Source organism: Podarcis filfolensis (genome assembly GCF_964270895.1).
Source record: "Podarcis filfolensis genome assembly, chromosome: 13".
In the NCBI taxonomy this organism is placed as follows: Eukaryota; Metazoa; Chordata; class Lepidosauria; order Squamata; family Lacertidae; genus Podarcis; species Podarcis filfolensis.
Genome location: NC_139615.1, coordinates 2,929,859 through 2,942,122, shown reverse-complemented (window position 1 = coordinate 2,942,122; position 12,264 = coordinate 2,929,859). Strand labels below are relative to the sequence as shown.

The 12,264-nt window shown below is 49.6% G+C and overlaps 1 protein-coding gene across 4 annotated transcripts in view; it reads right to left on the bottom strand.

The window, feature by feature from the left end:
* PLSCR3 (phospholipid scramblase 3) overlaps positions 1-11,594 on the bottom strand; it is a 29,541-nt gene extending 17,947 nt beyond the window's left edge. The window contains exons 1-3 of one of the 4 annotated variants that reach the window (XM_083581167.1): positions 8,270-8,726; positions 7,960-8,012; positions 5,258-5,367 (exon numbers count right to left, since the gene is read on the bottom strand). In XM_083581167.1, the coding sequence (XP_083437293.1) occupies positions 5,258-5,270 (13 nt within the window). In that variant the 5' untranslated portion in view covers positions 5,271-5,367; positions 7,960-8,012; positions 8,270-8,726. Of the gene's footprint in view, positions 1-5,257; positions 5,368-7,959; positions 8,241-8,269; positions 8,727-11,388 lie in introns of those variants that run through there. The other 3 variants (XM_083581166.1, XM_083581168.1, XM_083581165.1) reach the window with 3 other exon arrangements.
* Between the last annotated feature and the right edge of the window lie 670 nt (positions 11,595-12,264).

Here is a 12,264-nt window from a genome sequence, read left to right as displayed (position 1 = left end):
GAAACGCCGTTTACCTTCCCGCTAGAGCGGTACCTATTTATCTACTTGCACTTTGACGTGCTTTCGAACTGCTAGGTGGGCAGGAGCAGGGACCGAGCAACGGGAGCTCACCCCGTCATTGCGGGGATTCGAACCGCCGACCTTCTGATCAGCAAGTCCTAGGCTCTGTGGTTTAACCCACAGCGCCACCCGTGTCCCAATAGCTTGTTTAGCTTATACCTAAATCCAGCACTGAGAAGGCGACTTGCAGGCGTCTCAGGTAAGTTAAAATAGCCCGGGGGGAGCAGACAGTGATGCAGCGCCCCTGCGCCCAAATCCTGCCCAGCCGCATTCCAGCCATGCCCCATCACAATAGGCCTTGCCCTGCCCCAGGGAAAGGGGTGGTGAACATCGCAGCTGACTTGGGTGGGGCTGCAGCGGCGCCTCTTTTCATGCCCCGATGCCCATGTCTGCAGCAAAGACGGGAATCGCATGTTCCGCCTCTCCGGTTCCTCTCCAAATCCCTCTTTTCTTTTCTCTTCCTCGCCCACTGAACGGAGAAGAGCTTCCTGGATCTGGCCAGACAGCCCAGCATCCAGTTCCCCCCAGGGGCAAGCAGATGCCTCTTCTGGGAAACCCGCAATCAGGATTCGAACACAAGACCCGCTCTCGCCTCCTGAGGTTTCTAGCAACCGGCTTTCGGAAGCATTTACAGTCTCCAACTGCAGAGACAGAATACAGCCATCCTGGCTGGTAGCCATCGATAGATGTTCCCTACTCCATGAATTGATTTAATTCTCTTTTATAGCCATCCTACTTGGTGGACATCGCTGTCTCTTGTGGCAGGGAGTTCCACAGTTTCATCTGCATGAACTTTATTTCCTCTGCCCCAAATCCTCCAACATTCAGCTTCTTCCCCAGCTTCTTCCCCAGAGCGATCTCAGCCCTGAATGGGAAGCCTGGACTTTGAAAGTCATCTAATCTTCCTTGCTGTACTATACTGTATTGTTTAATTAGTGTTTTTATGGAGCAGTCAAGTAATTTCGTTGTCCCTGAGAGGGGGCAATGACAATAAAGATATTATTATTATTATTATTATTCAGCGGATTGATTGTGAGACTGCGGAAATGGATAAAAGCCCCCCAACCAAACAATGACTATCATCAGTGCAGGGAAGGAATTTTTATTGTTATTATTATTTTATCATCTACAATACTGTCTTATTTATTTTATAGTACAGTCCATTGATTCTTGCTTTCATTTTATGGAGCAACGGTCTCATCAGATAGTAAAATTCATGCTAAATTGCTGTTTTAGGGGTTGTTTTTAAAAGCCCGGAGCGGATTAATTTGTTTTGCGTGACTGAGTGCCTTGGTTTTGGAACGGACTTTCAGAACGGGTGAAGTTTGAGCACCAAAGTACCACTGTACAAAGACTGTCGCAGAATTGGCATAAAGACCGAAAGGGCAAAGACGATTAAGACAGGCGAGGAGAGAGAACACGCCATTTGCATATTGTAGGAATCAGCATTTGGCAACCTTGACGCTCCTTGGAGGAGAAGCAGCCAAGACTGCAGATTCAGAGGTGATTTTTGGTTTGAGTTGGACGGGATCCCCCAAAGGCCATCTAGTCCAACCCTCATCTGGTCCCATTTTGGAATGCAAGACGTCGCTGCCTTATGTATTTTGTTGTTGTTTAGTCGTTTAGTCGTGTCCAACTCTGCGTGACCCCCTGGACCAGAGCACACCAGGCACTCCTGTCTTCCACTGCCTCCCGCAGTTAGGTCAGACTCATGTTTGCAGCTTCGAGAACACTGTCCCACCATCTCGTCCTCTGTCGTCCCCTTCTCCTTGGGCCCTCCATCCTTCCCAACATCAGGGTCTTTTCCAGGGAGTCTTCTCTTCTCATGAGGAGGCCAAAGTCTTGGAGCCTCAGCTTCAGGATGTGTCCTTCCAGTGAGCACTCAGGGCTGATTTCCTTCAGAATGGATAGGTTTGTTCTTCTTGCGGTCCATGGGACTCTCAAGAGTCTCCTCCAGCACCAGAATTCAAAAGCATCCATTCTTTGGCCATCAGCCTTCTTGATGGTCCAGCTCTCACTTCCATACATCACTACTGGGAAAACCAGAGCTTTAACTATACGGACCTTTGTCGGCAAGGTGATGTCTCTACTTTTTAAGATGCTGTCTAGGTTTGTCATCGCTTTTCCCCCAAGAAGCAGGTGTCTTTTAATTTCGTGACTGCTGTCACCATCTGCAGTGATCATGGAGCCCAAGAAAGTAAAATCTCTCACTGCCTTACATATTATTTCTTTATTATCTCGCCTTTTCCTCCAAGAAGCTCAAGGTGACGGAAATGATCCCCATTTAAACCCCACAACAAACCTGCGAGGTGGGCTTGGCAGCTTACCGGATCCCGAGGTCAGCCAGAGATCCCCGAGTGAGGATTCGAACCCTGCTCTCCCAGGTCCTGGTTGGACACACTAAACCCCTACACCACCCTGGCTTTCGCAGACTATAGGGGCATAAGAAGGGCCTACTGGATGAGGCCAAGCGCCTTTCTAGTCCAGCAACCTGTTCCCACAGTGGCCAACCCTTATAGGAAAACCTCCATCAGGATTCGAACACAAGACCGACACTGTGTTTACCAGCGACTGGCATTCAGAAGCACTGCTGCACTCCGAACCAGACCATGGATCCAGCCCTGGGGCGTGTGGGATCTGGATCTGGCCCAGAGGTGAGCTGAGGTCATGTGACCCATTTGAACCGTCAGCTGATTGTCAGGGTTTGAGCTGTAGCCACATGAGATCCTAGGGCCCAGCTGGCTCCTCCCCCCTTGAGGCCATATGTCAATCAGACTTGACGCCCCCCCAGAAGTTGTGGGGCTACAGCTCTCTGCTCCGCCAGGGGAGGGCACCGGGTTGGGGAAGGGTGGTCTCCCCTAACCGGCAACGGGTGTCTCAAGCATTTCAGACAAAGTGGTCTTTCCCAAACCCTGCCTGCAAAAAGCATGTGTTCCGTCACCGAGCTCAGCGAATTAAATATTGCAAGTTAATTGTCGGAGGGGAAATGTGTGTCTGTCTGTGGAAATAATGGCAGCCCGCCCACCAAACAAACCGTTAAGCCAAAGGATCAGACTGACTTACAAAAAAAAGGTTTTTTTATCCATTTTTGGAGAAGAAGGGGGGTATGGATGAGGCTGGATCGCTCAGGCGGTTGAGCGTGAATCTCTTAACCTCAGGGTCGTGGGTTCAAATCCTACACTAGGCAAAAGATTCCTGGATTGCAGGGAATTGGACTAGATTATATATATATATATATATATATATATATATATATATATATATATGTAAAGGGACCCCTGACTGTTAGGTCCAGTCGTGGCCGACTCTGGGGTTGCGGCGCTCATCTTGCTTTACTGGCCGAGGGAGCCGGCGTACAGCTTCTGGGTTATGTGGCCAGCAGGACTAAGCCGCTTCTGGCGAACCAGAGCAGCGCACGGAAACGCCGTTTACCTTCCCGCCGGAGCGGTACCTATTTATCTACTTGCACTTTGACGTGCTTTCGGACTGCTAGGTGGGCAGGAGCAGGGACCGAGCAACGGGAGCTCACTCCATCATTGCGGGGATTCGAACCGCCGACCTTCCGATCGGCAAGTCCTAGGCTCTGTGGTTTAACCCACAGCGCCACACGCGTCCACACACACACACACACACAATATATACACAGTGGTACCTTGGAAGTCGAACAGAATCCATTCCAGAAGTCCGTTCGACTTCCAAAATGTTCAGAAACCAAGGCGCGGCTTCTGATTGGCTGCAGGAAGCTCTTGCAGCCAATCGGAAGCTGTGTCGAACGTTCAGGTTCCAAAGAACGTTCGCAAACCGGAACAATCACTTCCGGGTTTGCAGCACTCGGGAACCAAAACGTTCAAGTGCCAAGGCGTTTGGGATCCAAGGCACAACTGTGTGTGTTTAATTTATACCCCACGCTTGTTATCCTTGCCAACTCTACAGGTGAAACTCAGAAAATTAGAACATCGTGGAAAAGTTCATTTATTTCGGTAATTCAACTTAAAAGGCGAAACTAATATATGAGATAGACCCATGACATGCAAAGCGAGATACGTCAAGCCTTTATTTGTTACAATTGTGATGATTATGGTGTACAGCTGATGAAAACCCCAAATTGACAATCTCAGAAAATTAGAATATTGTGAAAAGGTGCAGTAGCTATTCAATCCATAACACCTGCAATGGGTTCATCACAATTATAACAAATAAAGGCGTGACATATTTCGCTTTGCATGTCATGAGTCTATCTCATATATCAGTTTCACCTTTTAAGTTGAATTACCGAAATAAATGAACTTTTCCACGATATTCTAATTTTTCTTGCAATATTAAAGATATGTAATCACTTGAGAGAATTAATCAGGCTTAGGACTAAATTGGGATTAAATAAATAAATAAGAAAATGTACGATAAGAAAAGTTAAGAAACATGATTTTGACTGTGATATGGTTTTATGAAATAATGATATTGGAAACTGGCTATATACAATTACTAAGAAATTCAGATGGAAGAGACTTGAGGAAGTCAAGTAATATGTCTATGAAGATGGATTTTAATTAATTAACTAACTTTTAGTTTATGTGGCGATTTGATGTATTTTATGTTTTATATTCTTTTTTTTCCTTTTCGTTTTATTCTTTTTTATTATTGTTAACTCTTTCTTTTGTTATGTCTTTGTATGAAAAATAATAAATATTATTGTGATATTCTAATTTTTCGAGTTTCACCTGCACAATTCTATGAGAAAGAGAGAGAGATCGAAGTAGTATTAAACAGACACACAATAATCTTCAGCGTTGCGTTCCGATTTTTGTGCGTGCGGACGATGTAATCGAGGCGGGATCCCGGAAGCAAGTTATCGACCGCCTAGCTACGAGGCCAGTTTACGCAAAGATATCAGACGCACCCAAGCTTTCTGCTGTTTGGCTGTGCAACTGCTTGCGTCGTGCAAAATCAAGTGCGTTATCGGAGGCCAATATATAGATTTCCCGAGGGCTGAAATCTACTTTGCATCCTCTGAAAAATGCGAGCTTGCAGAACAGCTGGGTTGGATTTAACTTTAAATACACTCCCCTCGCGTAAGGACTCCTCCCCGCCCAAAATATACGTGCAAGTTGATACTTATGTGGGGAACGGCGCCTTCGTTTGCTCCGTAATTTAGCAACGTAATTAAAAAGCAAGGTAAGGCAGGGATGAGAGGCCAGACCTGGAGCCGCCATTTTTGTATCCGTCTGGCGAGGGATGTGGGGTGAACGACGACCCCGCTTCCGGTGTCCTTCTGATCAGCAACGGCGACTGCCTTCCATTTGGACGTCCCTGCAAGGAAATAGCAAGAGAGAAAGGGATCATTTCGAGACAGAAGCATTATTGGTCGCTAGCACAGCAAACAGATCTGTAAAATATTAGGAGGCCTTGGCTATTTGGGTGGAGGCATGGAGACAATGAGAAAAAATGGATGGTTTTTCAAGAGAAGGAGGTGCAAAGCATCCCAAGACGTCTCGAATAAGCCTGAACAGAGCACAGGGCGTTTGGATTTTAAAAAATCACCTTTTTTTGCAGTACAGTGGCACTTCGGGTTAAGTACTTAATTCATTCCGGAGGTACGTACTTAACCTGAAACTGTTCTTAACCTGAAGCACCACTTTAGCTAATGGGGCCTCCCGCTGCTGCCGCGTCGCCGGAGCAGAATTTCTGTTCTCATCCTGAAGCAAAGTTCTTAACCCGAGGTACTATTTCTGGGTTAGCGGAGTCTGTAACCTGAAGTGTCTGTAACCTGAAGTGTCTGTAACCCGAGGTACCACTGTACAAGGTTATGGAATACAGTCGTGCCTCGGGTTACATACGCTTCAGGTTAAAGACTCTGCTAATCCATATATAGTACCTCAGGTTAAGAACTTTGCTTCAGGATGAGAACAGAAATCGTGCTCTGGCGGCACGGCGGCAGTGGGAGGCCCCATTAGTTAAAGTGGTGCTTCAGGTTAAGAACAGTTTCAGGTTAAGAACGGACCTCCGGAACGAATTAAGTACTTAACCGGAAGCACCACTGTATGCAGAAATAGCCAAGCTAACAGCAAAAATTCGACATCAGGGTGGCGAAACATATCAAAAAGAATGGGGAAAATTTATGTTATATCCAGAGAAGACGATGTGAAATAGGGAAACCAGTAGAACTGAAATAAACCACGAGAAGAAAACACAAGAAATTTATTGGCTAATCATATAAAAATGAATTAAAAATGTACATTAGGACTATTGTTGAACAATATTTGTAAATGAATATAGGCAGACAAGAAGAATGGTATATATAGAAAGATTTATTTGTTCACAGACATTTTATGGGGAAAAATTGAAGGACAACAATTCTATATAAAACGGACAAAGACAATATGGAAAGTTAAAGACGACATAAAAAAGCCGGAAGAAGGAAGGAGGGAAGTCAGCTTGGGAGAGCGAGAACAAATGTGAAATATAATGTATGTGTATGTATAAGGTAAAGGGACCCCTGACCATTAGGTCCAGTCGTGGCCGACTCTGGGGTTGCGGCGCTCAACTCGCTTTACTGGCCGAGGGAGCCGGCGTACAGCTTCTGGGTCATGTGGCCAGCATGACTAAGCTGCTTCTGGCGAACCAGAGCAGCGCACGGAAATGCTGTTTACCTTCCCGCTGGAGTAGTACCTATTTATCTACTTGCACTTTGACGTGCTTTCGAACTGCTAGGTTGGCAGGAGCAGGGACCAAGCAACGGGAGCTCACCCCGTCACAGGGATTCGAACCGCCGACCTTCTGATCGGCAAGTCCTAGGCTCTGTGGTTTAACCCACAGCACCACCTGCGTCCCGACACAGGTCTTAAAAGGGGGTTAAAACCGCCCTGTGATGAGGGATACTGGATTTGTGCCGCCCGCTTTTCAAAATCTGCACCCATACGGACGTCCCACTTATCCTTGTATACCTGAGCTTTGTCATTTGGAGAGAGGTGACTCTCTGTTGCTGCAGCGAAGCAAGGAGGGCTGTTCTCCTAGATTCAAACAAACACACACAGCCTCCTCGCCGACTGGCACACAAGCGGGTGAACTTAGTTGGCACAGAGGCACCCCTTTTGGCCGCCCTCTCTTGCCCTTTTGCATTCATTCTTCATGACAATGCAGAGCTGGGGCCTGTCTCCAGGAAGCCAAACAAAGGGTGTTTACAAAAAACAACAACAGGAAAACAAAAAGGGAGACACACGATTGCCACCTCTCTCGTTGGCAAGGCTCCTGAGCTTTTGATCAGCTAGCAGGCAAGCCGAAATCCAAAAGGTGTGCGGAATCCTGGCTGCGGCAGGCGAGAAATGCTTCACCAGTGGAACTGCGCAGTTTTTAAACGCAGAAGAAAACACGGAAGCTTTGGGTGGCAATTCACACATGCACAACCCGTGCCGAAGCGCACACACAGAGAATCAAATTTGCACAATCGCAACGGTGTCAAAAACACCAAAGAAGAGGAATTAAGCGTACAGCGTTCTCACTTCCTCTCTGACCGGGTCAGGATTTCTTTAGCAGCGATTCCTGCCACTAAATGGGGTTGGGATAGATGTCCTTTGGGGTGTCCCCTTTCCACTCTGAAATTCTATGATACACCAGAAACCTGAACACACACACACACACCAGTCTCCCAAGCCCACCCAGAAGTGAAAACACATGATAGCCATCAACACACAAACACACACATAAAGTGTCACAGAACACAAATCGTGTCCCCAGAGGGAATTGGGAAACAAACAGTTTAAAAGTCACCAGACCCTCTGGCCCAAACGCCAGAGGCCACACACAGATTTGTGCAACCGTGCAAGGCGTTGCGTGCAAAGACACACACAAACACACACAAGCCTCAAGGAGAACCAAACTCAGAAGCCTCCAGGCGTTACTCACTTCATGCCCGTCCCTGAGTCCGGCTTTCCAGAAATGGCGCCCACTCCTCTTGCCTAAGCGAGGGGCACATGATCCAAGTGAAACTGGATCTCTGCTTTCCCACCCCCCCCTCCTCAAGCCCACACAGACTCATCATGCGGAGGGCAGGAACAGCAGCAGGAGAGGCAATCCCCGACTCCTTGCCAGGCCTCTGAGCCGAACTTTCAGCCTCCAAACCCTCCTGACCTCTCCGAAGAACCCAGGAGTCCTGACACACACACACACACACACACACACACACACACACACACACACCCTTGGTCCTCCTCACCCAAGAGTTCTGCCTCCCCATCGATCTCTCGCCTTGCGAAAACAAAGTCTGCCTTGATCTTCCTTCTGCACCCAAGCGGCTTGGGGGAGGAAGAAAACAAAGCCTTGCGAAAAACCACATGACAGCAGCTACCCTCTTAAAAATAGAGGGGGTTTTGGCAAGCTCCTCTCACTGGCAAACCAACAGCTCAGAGTCTTCGCCCTGCTCCAAAAATGGGTGGCACCCAAGGTTTTGGGCTTGTGTTTTTTTGTTCCAAAGCAGGGATTGTTGCTGGAGGGTGTGTGTGTTGGACGATTCAGGCCTCCTGTTTCCAGGCGGCGCTTCCAAACTCCGGAGACCGCGTGGGATCCAGTTAGCTCTCCCTGAAAATCCCAGTGACCTTTGGGTGTGCCTGGATGTCTGCGCTGGGTTCTGGGTTGAGAAGGGAGAGGCTGGGTTTCCCCGTGGAAAGATGGAGGCGGCTTTCCAGCAAACCCAAGCAGCTGGCAAGAGAGCCTGTTTTCCACTCCCTTAAGATAAAAAAAAGCAGCGCCCCACAATTTGCCAAGAGGGTATTTTCTCACTCTTGAGAGAAGCCACAAAATCCCCGGCTTTTCGCCCACTTGCAAAAGCCACCCAGGAATCCTGTATCTTTCAGAGTCTGGAGCTCAGATGCTCTCTAATCAACCCCTTCCTCTCTCTCCCTCCTGGCAAAGCTCAAACACACATAAAATCATGTAGAGTCGGAAGGGACCCAGGGTCATCTAGTCCAACCCCCTGCAATGCAGAAATCTTTTTGCCCCATGTAGGACTCGAACCCAAGACCGTGAGAGTCTCATGCTCTACATGCCGTATCCCATCCCCTGCTTCATTCCCCCTGGTATATTTGCGTCCACTGACAGCACCGAGGCAGCACCACGGGAATTTATTTATTAATTGCATTAATTCGCACTCTTTTCCTTCAAGGAAATCGAGGGGGAGTACGTGGTTCTCCCCCTCTTCCATCCCCACAACAATCCTGCGAGGTAGGGTAGGCAGCAACTGGCCCAAGTTCAGCAAACGAGCTTCAGGGCCGAGGCAGGATTTGAACCCGGTTCTCTCCCAGGTCCCAGTCCGACATACGAACCATAATACACTCCCCCTAGCCAGTGTTTACAGTGTTCAGATTGTAACTTCCTAGAGAGCAGAGACCTCTCTCTAAATCACTTTCCACACTACAGCACACAGATAAAACAAAAGCCCTTCTTCGTGCGGCATATAAACTTTGGAACTCCCTGCCACAGGATGGACACCAAATTGAATGGTTTTGAAAGAGGATTAGACAGGCTCATGCAGGAGAAAGCTATTGTTGGCTACTAGCCAGGATGGTTGTGTTCTGCCTCCACAGTCAGAGGCAGCACTATTTCTGAATCCCAGTTGCTGCAAGCCACAGGAAGGGAGAGTGGCTTCTGCGTTCGAATCTGCTTGCTGCTTTCCCGTTGGGGGCATCCGTTTGGCCACTGCAAAGGCAGGATGCTGGACTAGGCAGGCCACTGGCCTCATCCCGCAGGCTCTCCTTATAGAATCACAGAATTGTAGCGTCGGAGGGGGCCCCCAAAGGCCATCTAGTCCAGCCCCCTGCAATGCTGGAGTCTTTTGCCCAACATGGGATTCGAACCCACTACCCTGAGATTAGGAGTCTCATGCTCTACCGACTGAGCTATCGCGATGCTTAAACTCCTTTCCAACTCTACAATTCTATGACTAGAGCAGTGGCTCTCAACCTGTGGGTCCCCAGATGTTGTTGGACTACAACTCCCATCATCCCTTAGCTCTGGCCTTGCTAGCTAGGGGTGATGGGAGTTGTAGTTCAACAACATCTGGGGACCCACAAGTTGAGAAAGGCTGGACTACAGCCTAAGGAGAGGCTGTTAGATCACGGCAAAGGGGCTCATTATTATTATTATTATTATTATTATTATTATTATTATTATTATTATTATTATTATTATTTGTATACTGGCCTATACCTGCAGATCTCAGATCGGTTCCCAACAAAAATTACAATATAGAAGACACAAAATACACGACAGAAGACAACCCAGCCATCCCCACTTCCACAGACATTTTCAAAGAGCATTAATCCAGCATGTTGCCTTCCCAGCAGCCAACCAAGTCCTTGTGCAAAACCACCAAGCGGAACCCGGGTGCAAGAGCCAGTCTCTCTCCCTAGCGCAGGCTTCTGGGTGGCGCAGAACTCGCACTCAAAGCTGCGCAGGAGCAGCGAGAACAAAGGCGAGGGCTGGACAGGAAACCTGGATGAAGGGAGAATAGGGAGGGGGAGGGAAAGCATTTTGTGGAGCCTTCCGAGAACCTTGGAAACATAATTCTGCAGTGTTTTGCAAAGCAACCACCACCTGGCTGCAAGGCGTCTCTCAGGCTGGGTGCAGAGAGAGAGAGAGAAGGGAGATTGTTGGGTTAAGGAAAGGGAGAAAAATCAGGAAGGATGTTGGGAGAGGAGGGGAGGCTCCCTCCCTCCAGGGGGGGGGGGGCGAAACAACAACAGCAAAATTAAAACCATCTGGTTTCTCTGCTCCCAGAACTGCCAACCTGGCGCCCCCCAGCTGCTGAGGACGCTGGGGTGGGCGCCAGGGTGGCCAAGCGTGCGCCGAAGAGCCAGCAAAGGAGATGGGGAGGAGGGGCGCGCGCCCCAAACCCAACCATCCTCTCTCCAAAGAAACTTATTTGCCTTCTTCTTCCTCCTCCCATCTTCCCCCCCCCCGGCAAGACTGGGGGGGACGGACGACTTTCCCTCTTTGCAAAACAACCTCCCCGCTGTCCACATTCACACGAGAAAGGGGAAGAGAAAGAAAAGACCCCCCGGCAATTGCAAATCTGGCCTGAACTGGGAGCCCCCCCCAATCTCTCCCCGGGAACAGAAACAAACCAAGCGCGCAAAGGATGGAGATACCCATCTTTTATTTTCCTGGCCATCTCAGCTGGTTTCCCAAACAGCCCCCTGGTGGGGGGGTAGAGGAGGGAGGGGATACCAAGGCCAAGGACCCCCCCACCCCATGGCTCCTCTCCCTCCCCCCCCCCCGCTCCACATTATTTGGGCCTCCCCTTCGCCTCCCCGGCTCCTTCTCCCCACTCCGCGTTACCTTCACGCCCTGGAGCCAGCAAAGAAAGTGGCGGAGGGAGGGAGGTGGAGAGAAAGAGAAGAGAAAGAGAGGAAAAGGATGGACCGAGGGAGGGTAGGGCGAGGCAGGGGCCGCCCCCTCGCCCTCCCATCGCCGGCAGCAGCCCTGGAGCGGCGCCGCGCCCGGAGACAGAAGCGAGAGGAGTAAAAGGAGCGATGCGCGCCGGTCGTGTGAACGCGGCGTGTCCGGGCTTGCTCTTTCGCTTCGAGGGATGGGAGGGGAAGGAAAGGGCTTAGGGGCTCTTAACCCGGGTTAATGGTCTCGGCCAACCCGGCGCCCTCCAGCTGGTGGGTTTTTTGTAGAGTCCTCCAGGGCTGCCCTAGAAGGGAGAGACGCGCGTCTTGCGCGGCTGTTTTGTTTGGACGCACCGCCACGCGAGAACGCGGCCCCGCTGCTGCCTGGTAGGAGGGAACTTGCCTTTTGGACACGGACTTGAGGCCTGTTTCCACGAGGCCTTGGGGAGAAGCACTTCTGCGCCACCCGATTGGGGGGGGGGTTCACACGTGACAGCTATCTAGCCCACGCGCAAGCATCCTCGCTTTGTGTTTCTAGCAAAAACCGGCGCGCAATGATGGCCCTTCCTGGCTGTTGCCACGGTCAAGCTCTAGTGTAGCACCTGACCTAGAATCAAAGAATTGTAGGGTCAGAAGGGACCACGAGGGTCATCTAGTCCAACCCCCTGAATAGACCCCGCCCCTTTTCCCTCCAGATTTAATCTCAAGACCAGGTAGGGCTCCAAACCCCCCTGATTTCAAGCGCTCAGGCTTCCCCCACCCTGCCTCAGCTAAAAGAGCCCTCTGCAAGTCTCTTTTTATTATTACATGTTTTTAATCAAAT